Genomic DNA, 18761 nt, shown 5'->3' with positions numbered 1-18761 from the left:
TGTAATGTGTTGGGGGTGTGCATATGTGTGTGGATATTTGGTCAGTTTCATATGTTTTCTTTCCTGCCTTCCTTATTCTTTTTCTCTGATGCAACATGGTCTAGCAGACTGAGACAGGGACTAGATGATACAAACTCCTCAGTTCTATTCCTGGCTGTACCATAGAGCTAGAGCAAGTGACACAATCTATCTGTGAATGTTCCTCTTCTGTACAACAATGGATAGTAATGCATGCCTGCTATGCAAGAAGTTGTGAGGATTGGCTATGTAACATTTGCACAGTGCTTGGAAAATAGAAAGTGATGTATACATTTTAAGTATTATAATTTTCTTTATTAATTGCCTTTAATTCCCCAATTTTCTGTTATCAAGGGATTGAAAGATCCATTTACCAGTGCCAGGTGGAAAACTTTCTCTGATGTAGGTGTATGTGAGGGGGAAGGGTGTCTTTGCCTTCACTTTTTGCAGAATTTAAGCTTAATGTAAGATTCCATTACTTACAGTTGCAAAGATAAAATTCAAAATATGGACCAAATATAGACAAATACAGTGTCCTCTTCCTGAGTATGTAAACATACAACCTCCATAAGGAATATTTCTTGATTTCAGTGGTGGGAATACAGTAACTCAGTGCCCCCTTGTTCATACATTTGAATATTAAATGGAGTGATGTAGTCTAAATAAGCATTTAATTAGTCATTTATGAGAAACTTCTTAAATTATTGATTTTCTAGTACTGGTCTTTTCCAAATAATTTCTCTAAGCCTCCAGTGTCTCTGATAGTTATAAACCTTTGTCTTCATAGAGTTGTAATATAAACCTCTTGGCATCCACTTTTGCAAGTCTTGGCAAAGTTAGGCTTCTAAATCCTTATTTATGAACCTAAATAAGGACCAAAGATCTTGCAAAATCTTGCACAGATATTTTACTTTAGGCACACAAATAGTCCCTTTGACTTCAGCAGGACCGCTTGTATGCTGAAAGCTAATCCGTCACATAAGTCTTTGCAGGACTGGGACCACAGTTACCTGATTTTCAAAAGTTAAGAGTACACCTTAGCTCTTATTGAGGTCATTTATTTTAGAGCCTAACTAAGGGATTTGGAACCTAACTTTAGACAACCTTTTTTTTAAATCCTTGCCCACCTAATTTTTCACTGATCAATAAGTGGTAAATATAGTAGGATAAGTGTTATTGTAGTATTACTGCTATTAGTGATGTCTGACCATTTTTATCTGGGTTAAAAACTGTTTGCTGCTGTTTTGAAGGCACAGAGAATTCTGTGGAATTCTGCAGGAATCTCTTTTGCAACCCAAATGCAAAAGAAAGAGAATTAGATCACAGGAACTTAGAAATTGCCATACAGATCAGAGCAGTGTTCCATCTATTTCAGTATCCTGTCTCTGACAGTGGACATTTATGGAATAACTTTAGACCCCATTGCTTAGTGTTTGGCTTAGCTCCTGAAGCATAAGCATCATATATATATATATATAGTCAGTTATCATATATATATTTCTATGTGGATATTCTCATTATCTGTAGAAATGTCTAATCATTTCTTGAATCCTGCTAAGCTCTTGGCCTAAATGATATCCTGGGGAGATCCAGAGTACTAAGATCATTGCCAAGGAGGACATCAGTAACATTTTAAAATTGGGGGAGGTAAAAGTAGCCTGTCCCAAAAGTACTAAGTGTATTTCTATATTTTTCAAAATAGAGACTGGGGATGAGGAAAAACAAACTGAGAGGGGATCTATAGCACAGGGCTGAAACAGGGGCATTCCACTTCCATGTATATAAAGGATAATGAAACTGAGAATTATACTCTCATAAAGAGCATATGTGAATGAACCATGATTCCTTTAGGCATGAACCATACATACCTCATCTCCTCTGTCTCTTCCTGTAGCATGGCCTGCACTGCTTGCTTTTATTTGGGTCTTTTTTTCTCTCCAGTTTTTCTTTCTGAGTTACACCCTGACTGACTTCTATATTTTTTCTCTGCTTTCCCAGAATATTTGTGAAATAACAAAAGACTTTTTTCTACTCCAAGGCTGAAATGCTAGAAAGCCAAATTTTATCCCGGTTTACTTTTTTAGGAGAGAAGGGAGGAAGTGTTTTGTTTGGCTTGAGCCAGTTTATACTCTCTCAAGTAGGAGATCAGAAAAAGTAATTTTGGGCAAAAATGTGTGAGGAGAAAGTTAGTTCTAATATTTTATTTAAATATGCCTTTGGGGGATGTTTTGAAGTGTCCAAAGTTGAGAAGTGTGAGCAACAAGGGAGATGTCGTGGCCGGAGTCTGCTATAGACCACCAGACCAGGGGGATGAGGTGGACGAGGCTTTCTTCCAGCAACTAACAGAAGTTGCTAGATCGCAGGCCCTGGTTCTCATGGGAGACTTTAATCACCCTGATATCTGCTGGGAGAGCAATCCAGCAGTGCACAGACAATCCAGGAAGTTTTTTGGAAAGTGTAGGGGACAATTTCCTGGTGCAAGTGCTGGAGGAACCAACTAGGGACAGAGCTTTTCTTGACCTGCTGCTCACAAACAGGGAAGAATTAGTAGGGGAAGCAAAAGTGGATGGGAACCTGGGAGGCAGTGACCATGAGATGATCGAGTTCAGGATCCTGACACAAGGAAGAAAGTAGAGCAGCAGAATATGGACCTTGGACTTCAGAAAAGCAGACTTTGACTCCCTCAGGGAACAGATGGGCAGGATCCCCTGGGAGAATAACATGAAGGGCAAAGGGGTCCAGGAGAACTGGCTGTATTTTAAAGAATCCTTATTGCGGTTGCAGGAACAAACCATCCCGATGTGTAAAAAGAATAGTAAATATGGCAGGCGACCAGCTTGGCTTAACAGTGAAATCCTTGCTGACCTTAAACGCAAAAAAGAAGCTTACAAGAAGTGGAAGATTGGACAAATGACCAGGGAGGAGTATAAAAATATTGCTCAGGCATGCAAGAGTGAAATCAGGAAGGCCAAATCGCACTTGGAGTTGCAGCTAGCAAGAGATGTTAAGAGTAACAAGAAGGGTTTCTTCAGCTATGTTAGCAACAAGAAGAAAGTCAAGGAAAGTGTGGGCCCCTTACTGAATGAGGGAGGCATCCTAGTGACAGAGGATGTGGAAAAAGCTAATGTACTCAATGCTTTTTTTGCCTCTGTCTTCACAAACAAGGTCAGCTCCCAGACTGCTGGACTGGGCAGCACAGTATGGGGAGGAGGTGACCAGCCCTCCGTGGAGAAAGAAGTGGTTCGGGACTATTTAGAAAAACTGGATGAGCACAAATCCATGGGGCCGGATGCGCTGCATCCGAGGGTGCTAAAGGAGTTGGCGGATGTGATTGCGGAGCCATTGGCCATCATCTTTGAAAACTCATGGCGATCGGGGGAGGTCCCGGATGACTGAAAAAAGGTTAATGTAGTGCCCATCTTTTAAAAAGGGAAGAAGGAGGATCCGGGGAACTACAGGCCAGTCAGCCTCACCTCAGTCCCTGGAAAAATCATGGAGCAGATCCTCAAGGAATCAATTATGAAACACTTAGAAGAGAGGAAAGTGATCAGGAACAGTCAGCATGGATTCACCAAGGGGAAGTTGTGCCTGACTAACCTAATTGCCTTCTATGATGAGATAACTGGCTCTGTGGATGAGGGGAAAGCAGTGGATGTGTTATTCCTTAACTTTAGCAAAGCTTTTGATACGGTCTCCCACAGTATTCTTGTCAGCAAGTTAAAGAAGTATGGGCTGGATGAATGGACTGTAAGGTGGATAAAAAGCTGGCTAGATCGTCAGGCTCAACGGGTAGTGATCAATGGCTCCATGTCTAGTTGGCAGCCAGTTTCAAGCGGAGTGCCCCAAGGGTCGGTCCTGGGGCCAGTTTTGTTTAATATCTTTATTAATGATGTGGAGGATGGTGTGGACTGCACTCTCAGCAAGTTTGCAGATGACACTAAACTGGGAGGCATGGTAGATACACTGGAGGGTGGGGATCGGATACAGAGTGACCTAGACAAATTAGAGGATTCGGCCAAAAAAAACCTGATGAGGTTCAACAAGGACAAGTGCAGAGTCCTGCACTTAGGACGGAAGAATCCTATGCACTGCTACAGACTAGGGACCAAATGGCTAGGTATCAGTTCTGCAGAAAAGGACCTAGGGGTCACAGTGGACGAGAAGCTGGATATGAGTCAACAGTGTGCTCTTGTTGCCAAGAAGGCTAACGGCATTTTGGGCTGTATAAGTAGGGGCATTGCCAGCAGATCGAGGAACGTGATCGTTCCCCTTTATTCGACATTGGTGAGGCCTCATCTGGAATACTGTGTCCAGTTTTGGGCCCCACACTACAAGAAGGATGTGGAAAAATTGGGAAGAGTCCAGCGGAGGGCAACAAAAATGATTAGGGGGCTGGAGCACATGACTTATGAGAAGAGGCTGAGGGAACTGGGATTCTTTAGTCTCCAGAAGAGAAGAATGAGGGAGGATTTGATAGCTGCTTTCAACTATCTGAAGGGGGGTTCCAAAGAGGATGGAGCTAGGCTGTTCTCAGTGGTGGTAGATGACAGAACAAGGAGCAATGGTCTCAAGTTGCAGTGGGGGAGGTCTAGGTTGGATATTAGGAAACACTATTTCACTAGGAGGGTGGTGAAGCACTGGAATGCGTTACCTAGGGAGGTGGTGGAATCTCCTTCCTTGGAGATTTTTAAGGCCTGGCTTGACAAAGCCCTGACTGGGATGATTTAGTTGGGAATTGGTCCTCCTTTGAGCAGGGGGTTGGACTAGATGACCTCCTGAGGTCCCTTCCAACCCTGATATTCTGTGATTCTATGATACTTATTTATTATTTTGTTTTGGGAAATCATATGATTAAAAGAAATAAAAGCAAACGTTTGAATTATTAGCGTCTTAAAATGGAGTATGGCATAATAGAACATGTACAATGAAGCTGGACAGTATTATAATAGAATTTCTTGCCCTATATGAAGGAAATAAGGAATGGCCTTCATAACTCATTCTAAGCTCTTTCTTTTATGAATTATGAGACATTCTACTATTAGTGGAAATAAGGTTTATAATGCCTCCCACCCTTAAATCTTTTTTTCTCTCTCTTGTTGTCATTGTGTGGGTATCTATATGCACCAAATATATTCCTAAGGCTTCAGTCGCCAGTTGAAATTGATATTTATTATTTACCACTAAAAACCTGCCAAAATTAATTTGCAAACTTGTATTTTTAGAAGTAAGCCAAGAAAAACAAAACAGTACAGGATGTTCACGCCTTTTCTATAGTTCAGCAGGTTTGTGCCACATCTAGTTGATTTCACACTAAAGAATAGCTGTGCAGGCTGAGGGTCCAGAGTATGTCAGCTGTTTAGGAAATGCTGATTTACTGAATTCTGTAAACATGTTTAAAAATTCTCAATTTTTAATCAAATACTTTCTACCTGGTGTTGTTTGCAGCAAAAAAAGCTGGATTCAAATATCCAGAAGTTCCTCTTAAAATTAACAAACAGTACTGGCTTGAGCACCCACCCAGAAACTTGGTGTAACCCCCTTTTGACCTGAGTGTTTAGCCAAACTTAAAGTTTGGGGCCCTTTGGGTTCTTTCTGTTAGGAGGAGAAATGGACAATGATGGAGTCAGGTATCTGATGCAATCCCATGCATTTACAAAGAATGTACAAACTCCGGTTTCCCTGAACACAGGAGGAATCAAACCACAAGAATTAGTTTCTTTGTTTGCAGCTCCAAGGTCCTTTCAGCAAGCACGCAGCTCAAAAGCACTCTCTCTAGGCTTTTCTCAGGGCTAGTCTCTCAGTGCTTATTCACGCTGTGTCTGGCTATCTGCTGTATCTTTGTGTGTGTTTCGATGTGAGTCTCCTGTTTCTCTCTCACACACACATACACACCTCTACAAAAACAAGACTCAACCAAGCCCCTTTCTCATATATTTCAAATTCTTGAGAGGTCTCACATGAGTCAGTGATTGGGATGGAGGCTGCTATTGTTTCATAAAGAAGCTTAACTGTTTCTTAAAGCTATCTTAAATGAAAGGCTTCACACACACCAGGTTCAATGATGTTTCAACCAGTCACGAACACAAGAAAATTTAAACACCTTCCCTGCATGCCCTTAACAGGCAATACTTGCCCTCTCACAAGCTGTGAATCTGTGTATAAAACAAGGAAAGGTTTATTGAATGGGAAAACACAACAACAATATATCAACAATATTTTATACAAATAATAAAACACCACCCCCACACTGTCTTTGCCAGTAGTCCTTCGCCTCAGTTTTCCCCACCTGCTTGGGTGAACATCCAATGAGTAAATATCCCTTTAACACACCATTTTCTCCTTTTCTCCTTGGCTGCATCCCACTCATGGTTTGTTGTTAGTTAGTGAAGTTCTAGAGTCTGTTAGTGCACTCGGCCAGGGCCAAACATTAAAGCTGGAAGTGCTGTCTGGTTTCCATGAAGAGACACCTTATGCCTCTTGCCACAATGCCTTCTTTGTACCAGGCCTAGTCCAGACATGCCACAACCTAACCCAGCTCTGGTAGTGCTAGGAAGAAGGGCCCTTACTAGAGTTCACGCAGCTCAATTTTTGCACAGTGGAAGGGGGTTCCATGTCATATATGATCCTTAAGCAGAGATCTTGCCACAAGGGATTCATTCCTAGCCAAAAGTAGGAGCTCTCCTCTCTGTCTGTCCAAGTCCCATTACCTAGTGATGCAAGACTAAGGCTTTGGTTAGGGTGACTCCTTACTCAGGGCCTATTAAGTACAATTCTGTTACCCTTTTGTCACACAGTAAGGATAACAACATTTCATTATCCCTACACTCAGAGCGTAAATGTATTTTAACTAAAATGTTTGCACTGAGATGGCAGGAAACAAACACGCAAATAAGGTCTGGCTCATTCTGTCTCTTCCTCTGGTTTACCTATAGATGGTGGCAGAAAGTGCCTTCCCTGTAGAGATTCAGACCATAGGTTTACATCCATGTCACTCAAGTGGACATCTCAATATTCATTAATAATGTCAATGGGACTATGTAAGTAAGTGCTTGCCAGCATGAGTACCATTCCACAATTGGGCTCTATTGGAACACACACATTAACTTCAGTCACATCCCCTGACACCTTGTCATTGTCACTCAGTGTTTCCTTTCATGGAGGAATGTGGACAAGTATCTGAAGTGCTTCAAAAGGATCCGAAACTTCTCCCTTGCATTCCTAGAGCTTGAACTAAAGGCTATTGGAGTTGATGGAAAGACTCAAAAGCTTCAGTGGGGTTTGGCCCTACTATTGGAAGCAAGATTTCTAGCATGTGCCACTGTATGCTGTAGCCAGCATTTAACCTGAAATGTTTGGGATCAAGCATATTGTATAAAAACTGAGGGACACATACTTGATCCACACATGGAATTCCCATTCTTTTCAATAAGGGCTCTACTATGTGGATTGAAGACAGAGGATAGCCCTTTGGAAATGAGACTCAGACAGCAGCTTTCGAAATGAAATCCTTTCTGTTGGACATAATGTACCTATGCAAGTTCTTTAGGCTTCATTTCCCAATAGCCACTAATTGACAGCATTTTAAGAAAGTACTGCAAGTAAATTTGTCCTCTTACTGACATATGCAAATGAAGCAATATAAATCCCAAAGACAGGTTTGTAGTCCAAAAATGGCTATTTCCATATACTTTGAAAGGGAAAATGTTTTTTTCTCTCAGGAAAATCATTTACTTTTTTTGAGGAAAGGTTAACAGTGAAGAAGAAGCATGCAATTATTTTTGAAGATTAGTTGCTGCATTACAGAATATACACAAACTGAAAGCAAAACTGTATCTTAATCAACATCTAAAAATAGAACCTCAGTACTATCAATTAGTCTAACTCTTTAGCGGGCACTGCCGTAACCAATTTCACAGATCCTAGTGGAAAAAATATATTACCTGATTTTTTTTAACAATTCAAGCTTGCATCCAATTCATCATGCCTAATTAGGTGTTCTGAATTATCATCTTCAGTTGTTACAAGTGTCTTGTCCTTTGATGGTATTGGCTGCATAATGAGAAACTGTCATAGTCTCAGTTGTCTGTGAGTCTGTGATTGATCAATTTTTGACAACAAAGAAATGTTAACAGGGCTGCATGGTGAAGCAGTAACTGGAAAAATCCCTTTCGGAATGTTTCTATCTAATTTTGGAGTGCTGCCACTGCCACACATGAAATAACAACACGATTGAATTTCCTTTTGCTGGCATTTAGCAGGACCTATGGGGGTGTGCAGAAATCAATGGGGGATCAGGAGTCTGGAAAATTACACACTTGAAGAATTAATGAACTATAATTCTGTATTACATCCTCAATCACATTTTGCTTCTTTTTCATTAATGGAACTAAATTAGTTTTCCATGGACAGGGTACTTTAAAAAATGCAATCATGCTCATGCTACGGTACAAACTGACCTGTTTTAAGAATAGGTTTATTCTTTCATGCAACATGACAGTAGGAAATTTATGGTGAAGAACAAACCTATAGTATTAATTCGGCCTGTTTGAAGTAGATTTGAAAATTACATTTGTATTCTTTGCTCTAACTAATTTCCTACCCCTTGGGCTAGATTATGGCTTTAAGATGACTCAACCAGAATTTCTGCTGGAGCTCTGGGGAGGATACACAGAAGCAGCAATTTCACCACTCTTTCAAGGAGTTCAAGGTGCACTTCCTCCTGCACTGGCCCAGTTCCCCAGTGTGGTGCAGGGGGAGGGACCATAGCAGTACCTTCAATCCCTTCCTTCAACTCTTCTTTTACTTGGCTAGTACCTGTCGTGCTATAGTGAAGAGTGTTCAGGGGTTTGTGCTGCGCTATGGGGCAAGGTGAGAATGCATAACTCTCTTTTCTCTTCTTCTGTGTACCACAGGCCAGCCATAATCTGATCCTTTATATTTAAAAAAAATAAATAAACTTTCAGTACACTGTGGAAGTCCACATATAGTAACACTCAGGAAAATCCTGTGGTTCAGTGGAACCTTTGATTTGAGATCCCATATGGTGAATGAAATTCTGATCGTACTCAGAATGTGGTGTCAGATCTTTTAACATTTGCAGCAAACTGGATAGACAGAATAAGATTCCAGAAGAAAACAGGTGGTAGAATTTTTAATAACTAAGAAGGGAAGTTATTTTGGGTACAAGCAGCAGCATTAGAAGAAAAGAGCTGATTGGCCTTTATAAAACAAATTTAAGAGGCATTCAAAATAACTTTGGTTTTCTTCTAAAACTGAAATCTTCCTGACTTAGTTCAGCTACCTCAGCTCTGTATTCTTCAGTTTTTCACCCCTCTGTATGATGTTTATATTCTAACAATATGTAGCAGTGGTTTAACAGGATGGGAATACCAAAGGCTAATACTGTGTTTTAAAAGAGATAGTTGCTGTATATCGAACTAGTTTCAGGCTGTTTAGTTTCCCACTGGGCCAGAGATCCAAGTCAGATCTCACATCATAGGTCCAATTGAACAGCAGGGTCTCTTCAAGTATTAGAACTCTGTTGTCACATGAAAACAGCAAAAACAATTTTCTATTTTTAAATATAGAAGTTGGTGAATTAGAACTTGCTGCAGGGAAAATGAAACATTCCCCCAGGTGCTCTAAAATATTGAGTTAATACAGCAGGTATATTATTCAATGGATTTCGAGTGTATTGAACACTGCATGGGACAAAGTCCTTTCCTTATTGCACTCAGTGTTTTCTGAGTCTTGACGAGCCAAATAACCTGTCAAACAAGCCTAAGCTGGGTATTGTGTTTTCCATGTAGAACTTGCTATTTGCTGTGAGCACCCTCACTGTCCTTTGCGTCCTCTGCAGAAAAGCCACCTTTTTAAGTGGGTTGATGTATCTATGGGCATGTTAGTATTTGGGTGAGCCAAAGGACACTGAAAGGTAACGACCATTTCAGATTCACCTTCTACTATTTTAAAGTATCTCTAGAGTTGCTGTTTCTCCTTATTCTGCAGTGATCAGTTTTGAAATGATTTCCCTTTTCAGTGTCTTCACCAGATGAACCTCATTTTCAGTACTGTATGTTAGTGGCTGGGGACTGTGTGGCTCTGGGAGTTAGCACTGGGGTGGAAAGACTTTCACCTCTGAGTTGCTATTTCACATTTAGCCCAGGTCAATAGTGACTAAAAGTTATTAGCACCTGTTGGCTGTTCATCAGCTCGTGTGAAACATTTAGTAGTGTTTGTCCAGCTACCAGTGGACTGGTTACCGTGTTTCTACTAATTGGCAGGGTCCACTGACAGCCTAAGAATGTAGGGTATTGTGCTACCCTTCCTTGGAAAAATGTAGAGAATGGAAAAAAATTCAGTTGAAATATCCTGCAGATATCTGGAGGTATTTTCTCCTTGAGGGAAAAGGATTGCCAGACCTTCAGTTTGTATCGAGATGAACAAGTTGTTTACAAATGGAAGAATTTTAGGGCTGAATTCTGCTCTGTAACACCTGTGTAACCCCACTGATGTCTGTGTCTGTCTCTGAGAGCAGAATTTGGTGCTTAATGTTAAATATGAATAACTCCACTAAATAGGGGCCTGATCCAGCAACCATTGAAGTAAGAGGAATGCAAAGATGATGTAAATCCATCTTTGCTCCCCTCTGCCCACATCCTGTGTTGAGCATAGACTGACCAGACAAGAGGCTTATAGTTGGATGAAAGAATTAACCTGCCTTTAAAAAGACAATTTGATTCCATTGTAAGTCTTCAAAGGCTGTTATATAGGGACATTCTCTAATGATATTCATCGGGCTGCCAGCTACTCCATTTCCTTTACTGCAGCAATAGTATGTGGTACCAGTCGCTAATTTGCAAAGGATTGTATTTTACTTAGATTTTATCAGTTATCAACATAGTCTATTACATTCCAGCTCTCCAGGAAGCAGAATTTTCTTAATCTTCCCAAAAGCAAGGAACACAATAGAGAAGAGTTACAGCAGGCTATCGCCACAGTTCAGGAAACAAGTGTGTATGAGGCATTAATATAGGTGATTTAGAAGATGCAAGGGTTTTTTTATGCTAAAGGAAGTTAGATGTATGTGGTACGCAGGGCCGGCTCCAGCATTTCTGCCGCCCCAAGCGCAAAAAAAAAAAAAAAAAGCCGCGATTGCGATCGGCGGCAGCAATTCGGAAAAAAAAAAAAAAGCCGGGATCGGTGGCGCAGTTCAGCGGCAGGTCCTACGCTCCTAGAGGGAGTGAGGGACCTGCCGCCCCCAAATTGCCGCAGGTGCCGCCCCTCTCCCTTGGCCGCCCCAAGCACCTGCTTGTTAAGCTGGTGCCTGGAGCCGGCCCTGGTGGTATGTAATTCCAAAATGCCAGGCATAGTAGCTACCCATGTATTTTATTAGAATAGCTTCAGTTTGCAAGATTTTGGAAGCATTTTCTCATCCAAAAGCATTTTTTCATTCAACTAACTTAAGGAAATGCAGAAATAAGTTGTTTGGCTCATTTTAGTTTTTAAAATCACAGGTAGGTTCCATTTGGATTTTTTAAACAAAATAGTGTTTGGGGGCAAATTGCCACATTTTGTGACAGTAGAGCCAATGTGGTACTGCTGCATGGTGGCTGAGTATTTAGGAAGCAAGGGCAGAGCCTTCACCCCCTCCACACACACACACATTTTGCTGAATCCAGCCCTACTGGAGCTCCATGTCCTGGGGCAGGAGAGTGATGGCTTTCAGAAGAGCAGGAATTTTAGTGGCAGATGTGTCACTGTGCAGATCCCACTGACATAGGTGCTGGAACTAGAGGTGCTAGGGGTGCTGCCGCACCCCCTGGCTTGACGTGGTTTCCATTGTTTACAGTTTAGTTCAATGGCTCTCAGCACCCCCACTATACAAATAGCTCCACACCCCTGCCCATTGAGCTAAACTGCAGCAGGAGCTGGGGCTGCTGCGGTCTTGGACTACAGTAGCAGTTGTGGGCTTTGTGGTTGCTCCCAGCCCTAAGGATGAAGATTGCTTTCCCAGCTGCCACATAATTCCACACATAAAGCCTGGCAGGATGGAGGATTTGGTACATGTCGCGCTGTGTATCTGACAAAGGAAAAAGTTATAGGGTGAAATCCCAGCTCCATGTAAGTCAATGGGAGTTTTGCCATTGATTTTGATGAGGATTTCAGCCCATAGGCCCACAGAGCCAAAGGGTGTGTGTCCTGTCGTGTTGTAGATTCTAATGCTGTCTTCTCCCACTAGGGTTGCCAACCCTCCGGGATTGGCCTGGAGTGTCCAGGAATTGAAGATTAATCTTTAATTAAAGATTACGTCATGTGGTGAAATCTCCAGGAATACATCCAACCAAAACTGGCAACCCTATCTCCCACACATGTTGGATTGTAGATTTTTTTCTCTTTAAGCCAGCCCCTCACTCCATGATTTCGCGTGCCACCATCCAAACATTTTGTTGACCAAAGTGAAAGACGTGGAATTAAATATTCTTTAAAATGTCTCACTGATTATACAAGGAACTCCTCAAAACAAAACCAACAGTCTCTTCGGCATAGACACAAGAGGAATTTGTCTGCCTTGTTCGAATAAGATACAGTTTGATCATTCCTGCTAAAATAAATTGGCTCTGAGCAGCACTTTTACTTGTCTATTTTGCCTACCTGCCTTCAGATGTCACCAGCCCCCTCTGAACAAAGCACATGCCAAGCATAGCCCTGCTTTGCATTATACCATTCTTTGTAAGTGGGATTTTTTTAAATAAAAGAAATAGTATAATGTCTGTTTTGGTAACCTCCTTATATAAGTAGCATTCAATTTTCTTGTGCCTATCCAGTACAGCATAAAACAGGAGCTCATTAGAGCTGTTAATGCTGCACAAAGCCCACTGATCTACCATAGCCACTGGCCAGGCAAAACTTTTCAATCAGTTCTTCTTCCTTTGTCAAGTAATACCTCTCAGTGAGCAGCTGCAAGATGATTCATCGGGGAACATTTCACTATGGCAGAGAAAAAAATTACTTCTGGCTGCTTTTCCTTTGCTAAAAAGATCATGTTAGTTGTAGATCCTTTCACAGCCCTTTCTGAGCCATCTTTTGCCCATTTGAAAATAGAAATCCTTTTATCCAAATGTCAAGAAGAATTTCTGTGAAATAAGCAGTTCAACTCTTCTGAATGCTTTCCTTCCACATTTTCTACTTGTTTCACAGAGTTGTGGTGATTGTATTTTGTCCTGCTGCAGTGAGACTCATTATTGTAATTAATGTTTAAAATTTTTAGTTTCTTAGGAACTGGTTTCATACTTAAAGAAATCTATGTTTTAAAAATCACCAGAAGACACATTGGAATTTTTTTCCATAAAAGGTTAGCTGAAAGGAGAAACTTTGGGGTGTCTTTTGTTTGCTGCAAAACCATTTAAAGGATAATGCATGGTTCAACACTGATGCAGGCATTGGTTACAATGAAATGATTTGAAGGCAAACAATCAGTCAAGAATATGACATCTCCTAAAGACCAACAGAGTGCTTCCATTAGTACATTTCATGTTAGGGATTCATACATAACTCCTCTCAACATCTTGTATTCAGCCATAAGAAAACTGGAAGAATGTATTTTCTTGCTTATTGACATCTGTAAAAGCATTTCATCCCAAATAATATTTTTTGTGATATAGGTTTTGTCAGTTAGTTTGCAAATAAATACAGAATAGCTACTTTGGCTGTCAATTTACCAAACTGACATGTCATTCAAGGCTTGTTTTTCCTGAATAATCAGTAAGTGAGCTCATCAAGATTCATAAAACCCGTGCCTGCAATGCTGTATTCATAATTAGAAAGCATACAGATCCACAAATAAATTGTTCTGAAGAGAGAAACACAGGCCTCTTTTAATTCATCTGTGTTACTTTGACCTTAATAACCCTCTTTCCTCCCCATTATCCCCAATAAATAAATTCGACTTTTCAATAGGAGAAATGTGCCATCAAGTCATTTTAATGCATGTTATTTAGAGCAGCTATAAAGATTTACATCAAGTCAGAACAACAACTCTATACCCCCTCCACCTTTTAGACTAGCCGCTTCATTGATTCTGTGGGGTTTGCACCTTCATCCCACCCCAACAAGCTGTCGTGTATTGAACATATGATCCCCAGCCTTTAGCACAATGATTTAGACCTTGTCTACACTACAGGGAAAGGTCAATCTAAGCTATGCAATTTGAGTTATGTGAATAGCATAACTCAAGCTGATGTGGCTTAGATCTACTTGCCGTGGGGTCCACACTATGCAATGTCGACAGGAAACGCTTTCCCGTCGACTCTCCTCACTCTCCTCGATCCAGTGGAGTACTGGAGTTGACGGGAGAGCGATCTGCAGTTGATTTAGTGGGTCTTCACTAGACCTGCTAAATTGACTGCTGATGCATCAATCACCGCTCCTCGATCCCCTGGTAAGAGTAGACAAGCCCTTAGATCATGTACTGGCAAGCAAGCTGGCTCTCAAACTGCACATTCCCCAGTGAAATGCGAAGTTCCAAGGTTTCAGTCTTTTCTTTTTTTATGATCTGCCAGTATCTGAGTGAACACCAGTGGCATAAGGCACAGACTACAAACCAGCTTTTTCTCACCTAAGCAACAGAATTCTTGTTGATCTTTCTCTGATCTCTTGAAATCTCCTGAAGTTTTTCTGTCTCCTGACTCCTCACTATAAAGAAGCTTTGTATTGGCCGAGAGCTAGACAAACTGAGCAGCTGAAAGTTGTAAAGAATTGTCTTTTTTGAGTACTATGGCAGGGCTTATTGTATTGGTGGTCTTAGGACAGCAGTTCTCAACCTGGAGTCCGGGGCCTCCTGGGGGCTGCAAGCAGGTTTCAGGGGATCCGCCAAAATAAACCAGAGAGCAGGGCCAGCATTAGACTCACTGCAGCCCAGGCAGAAAGCCATATCCCAAGCCCTGCTGCCCGGGCTGAAGCTGAATCCCAAAGCAACTTAGTTTTGCGGGGGCCCCTGTGGCAATTGCTCTGCTGGCTACCCCCTAATGCTGGCCTCATGTTGGGGGGGGGGGGGAGCTTAGAGAAAAAGGTTGAGAACTCCTGTCTTGGGATATGCTCAGAGTTGAATGTTCTGGTTTTTGAACCAGAGGATATTTCCTTCTAAGTCCCGAATACACAGGGTGACCACCATCCTTTTAAGACAAAGGCAAAAGCATTTTTGAATGAAACTCGTTACATTAGAGTTTGATGCTGTTAGTGAATACCCAAGTAGAGTAACTAAAGAGTGTTTTAACAGAGTGTGTGCTATTATCAGGAAGAGATGTATTAATGAGAAGAAATAGAGACTCGGATTAATTTAAAAGTCAATATGGTGGTAATTTGACTATGTCAACCCTTTAATACAAAAGGGTAGATCTGAGCCTATTTCATATATAAATAAAACACCAAACAGCAATTTGCTCTCAGCATGAATAGAAAAAATGCAACAAGAAGGCTGAATGTGGTTGGCTAAATGAGGAATATGCAATGAAGTTCTCAGGTGTCCCTTAAATATTGTGCTACTTCCTCCAACCTGGTGGTGGTGTGTAGGGATGAGGAAACGTTGATTTTTAACTTTACTTTTCGAAGGATGGTTTCCATGAGAGGGTAGAGTGGCGATATATACTAATAAAAAGAACAGGAGTACTTGTGGCACCTTAGAGACTAACCTTAGAGACCAAATTTGTTAGTCTCTAAGGTGCCACAAGTACTCCTGTTCTTTTTGCGGATACAGACTAACACGGCTGCTACTCTGAAACCTGTCGATATATACTAATGTTACAGGGAGATGATACTTATTACATCTCGTAGTTAGCTCCTTCAACAATAGTAGGCTGTCCTCTATGGAAATAACAGATCACATTAATGTGAGCCAACAGGGTTTGAGGGCAGGATTTTGACCCACTGTATGTGACCCACTGCTCAGTGTGTTGCATGTCCCCCTTTGTGACCAGTCCACAGAGGATACTGGGTCCATTACAGCTGCATACTTCACATCCTTGCTCTCTAGCTCAAACTATAACTCATATTTCTAGCACTGGAGGTCCCCAGTTCAGTCACTAGCATTGGCCAAGAGTCATTGCTCAGTCATAGCATAAATGTGGGGGAGTATCTGACATTTGAATTGAAGTGTTACTCGCATGCTTGAGATGAGCTGCCTATGTACACAGGAAGTGTGTAACCCACCAGTCAGTGTGTGTTATGTGTCTTCCTCTGTGCCTGAGCCAAAGAGGATGTGGGCCTAGCTTTATAGTTCCAGCTGGAGAGATTCATGCTTTTCGCAATGGAAGTCCCTGGTTTAGTCTCTGGCTTTGGCCAAGATGCTGGCCATCACATATATATGATGCAAGCATGCCTTTACTGGACCTGGTATAGGCCCCTTATCTTCAGCAGGGTTGCTATAACCTTAGACTCACTCTGCTGGTTTCTAGAGCTTTGTGCCGCATGTGGTGTAAAACATAATTCCTTCCAGCTTTCCAGAAACTTATGTTGGATTTGGTAATGAAGGTCATATTTTATATCTCTGTTTGTTTCCACTGCCCTACTATGCCCAGCTCATTAACATCATTTAGCCACATCACTGAGAATGGGTGCTACTTTATAATAGTCTTTAATGGGAATGGGGTTGCACAGGTATGGAAGGGTAGAATTTGGCCTACTGGATGTAATGTAAGGTACTGGAAATCAACACAGCATGATGCACTTAGTTTATAAAATCAGTTCACATACTGAGCTTTTAGAATTCAGTAGGGCAGGCCTTGCTGTACACTGGACCTAACTAAGGAGTCCAGAAATCCATTCAAGGGTGGGATCTTTGGAAGAAGTCTAGTCAGTGGAAGGCTGCCTTTTAAGAGTTCCACATCAGAAGGAGAAAAGTAAGTTGTACTGTGTCCATAAGAACTCGCCATGTTTTTGGACTCTTAACAATTATTTGTGATAGAAGGCTGATTCTTTTCTCACTTGCACTCAGAGCAGGAGTAACTGCTGTAAATCAGGAGTATCTCCATTGAGGATAATGTAAAGCTGGTGTAAATGGAAATATAATCAAGTCCAGATGCTGTCCTTTTCTTCTTGAGGAAGAAAAAAATGGAAGGAAGGAAATCTGGAAAATACACTACTTAAAACAAGAACCAAGAGTAAAATATCAAATTCCCCCCCTTCCCCCCCGGCTACAGGTACTCTTTAATGCAGCCAGATTGCATCAGTAGTTTTGTCCAACGTTTTAGAAGAGCATTAATTCTCTGATAGTGAGAGTAAGGATTTGTTGTCTTGATATGCTACTGAAATACATAATGTTGGCTATGTCAGACAGTCTGGATAGATCGAGGGGTTAATAGTTGGAAATACAGTTTTTATTCCTTGAATTGGGACCCCTTTCTTTCTTAGTGCTTTGGGAGGTTTACATAGATAACAGACTGCTTACCATTTGTTGTGATTCAATTAATTATTAATGTTTAACAATAGAGAAGGCTACTAGATCATCCTTTGATTCATTAGTATGGCCTTGCTATTATTCTACAGCTTTTATGGGAAGAGGTTAAAAAATTCAATCTCTTTTTGATTTACTGTTAACCATTATGGGGGTCCAATAATATTGATTAAAACCATTTTAGTAATGCAGCAGATACTGTATTGTCAGCAGACTAATGCAGCGGATTCAGCTGTGTGACTTCCTGTTTTCTTTTTTGGTTGCTGAACAGACATTGATGAATGCTCAGATGGCTTTGTTCAATGTGACAGCCGTGCTAACTGCATTAACCTGCCTGGCTGGTACCACTGTGAGTGCAGGGACGGCTACCATGACAATGGGATGTTTTCACCGAGTGGAGAATCATGTGAAGGTCAGTATCCAATAAAGAGGCAAATGTCTAATAGGTCACACGTTATTATCATTCATAATACAGTAATGCGCAGAGTCCCCAGCTGATATTGGGGATCCATTGTGCTGGGCACTGTCTAGACATACAGTGAGAGGCGGTCCCTGCCCCAAAGACCTTAGAGCGGGAATAGATAAGACAAACAAAAATGGGAGAAAGGAAGCATCATTTTCCCTATTGCACAGATGGGGAAGTGAAGAGCACAAGGAGATTCAGCGACTAGTCCGAGGTCACATATGAAGTCTGCGGCTGAGCCAGGAACAGAATCTCTTTGGCCTCATACTTGCTTGTGTGCAGTAATAATCGTGGCCAGATTGTGTGCAGCCCTTCTCCCATCCTCTTTGCCCAGCCGGTATAAGCCAGGCAAAATTGCAGTCCCTGCTCTTGGGAAGCCAGGATCTTCTCTCTCCCTACTCTCCAACCCAAAGAGAGCAAGGAGCTGGCTCTAGCCTCTCTGTGGACTGGCTTTCTTCACTCGCTGGCTGTAAAGGGGAGTAACAGAGAGGAAGGATAGTCCAGTGATTAGGGAGAGATTTTCCAAAATGAAATGCTATTAAACAGATGACCCCTGTATATACACTAGCAGGCTGTAAAGATCTCTACATTCGCTCACCAGTGACATCACGGAGGGGGGTGAAGTAGACTGAGGAAACTATTTTTTTACATGCAGAAATGAAGCTTATCCAGCCAGTTCCTCCTCTCCAATTACTTTGTACACTAAAATATTCCTCTTTAAGAAACTTGTCCTATTGCAAAGGATGATTCAGGGGGTCTAATAAGCCATTGCTTACCCCCAGGGTACTATGATGTTGCTTTTACTGCTCATAGAATTACTGCCTTTAGAAA

General features: G+C 41.5%; 1 protein-coding gene across 1 annotated transcript in view; it reads left to right on the top strand.

The window, feature by feature from the left end:
- Positions 1-18761, top strand: part of NELL2 (neural EGFL like 2) — a 233886-nt gene that overhangs the window by 196842 nt on the left and 18283 nt on the right. The window contains exon 16 of the mRNA XM_034769935.1: positions 17739-17879. Coding sequence (XP_034625826.1) covers positions 17739-17879 — 141 coding nt within the window. The remainder of the gene's footprint in view (positions 1-17738; positions 17880-18761) is intronic.

This window comes from Trachemys scripta, chromosome 1, assembly GCF_013100865.1.
Source record: "Trachemys scripta elegans isolate TJP31775 chromosome 1, CAS_Tse_1.0, whole genome shotgun sequence".
Lineage (NCBI taxonomy): Eukaryota > Metazoa > Chordata > Testudines > Emydidae > Trachemys > Trachemys scripta.
The sequence above is the reverse complement of the archived record's forward strand: the minus strand, read 5'-3'. Positions and strand labels throughout refer to the sequence as shown.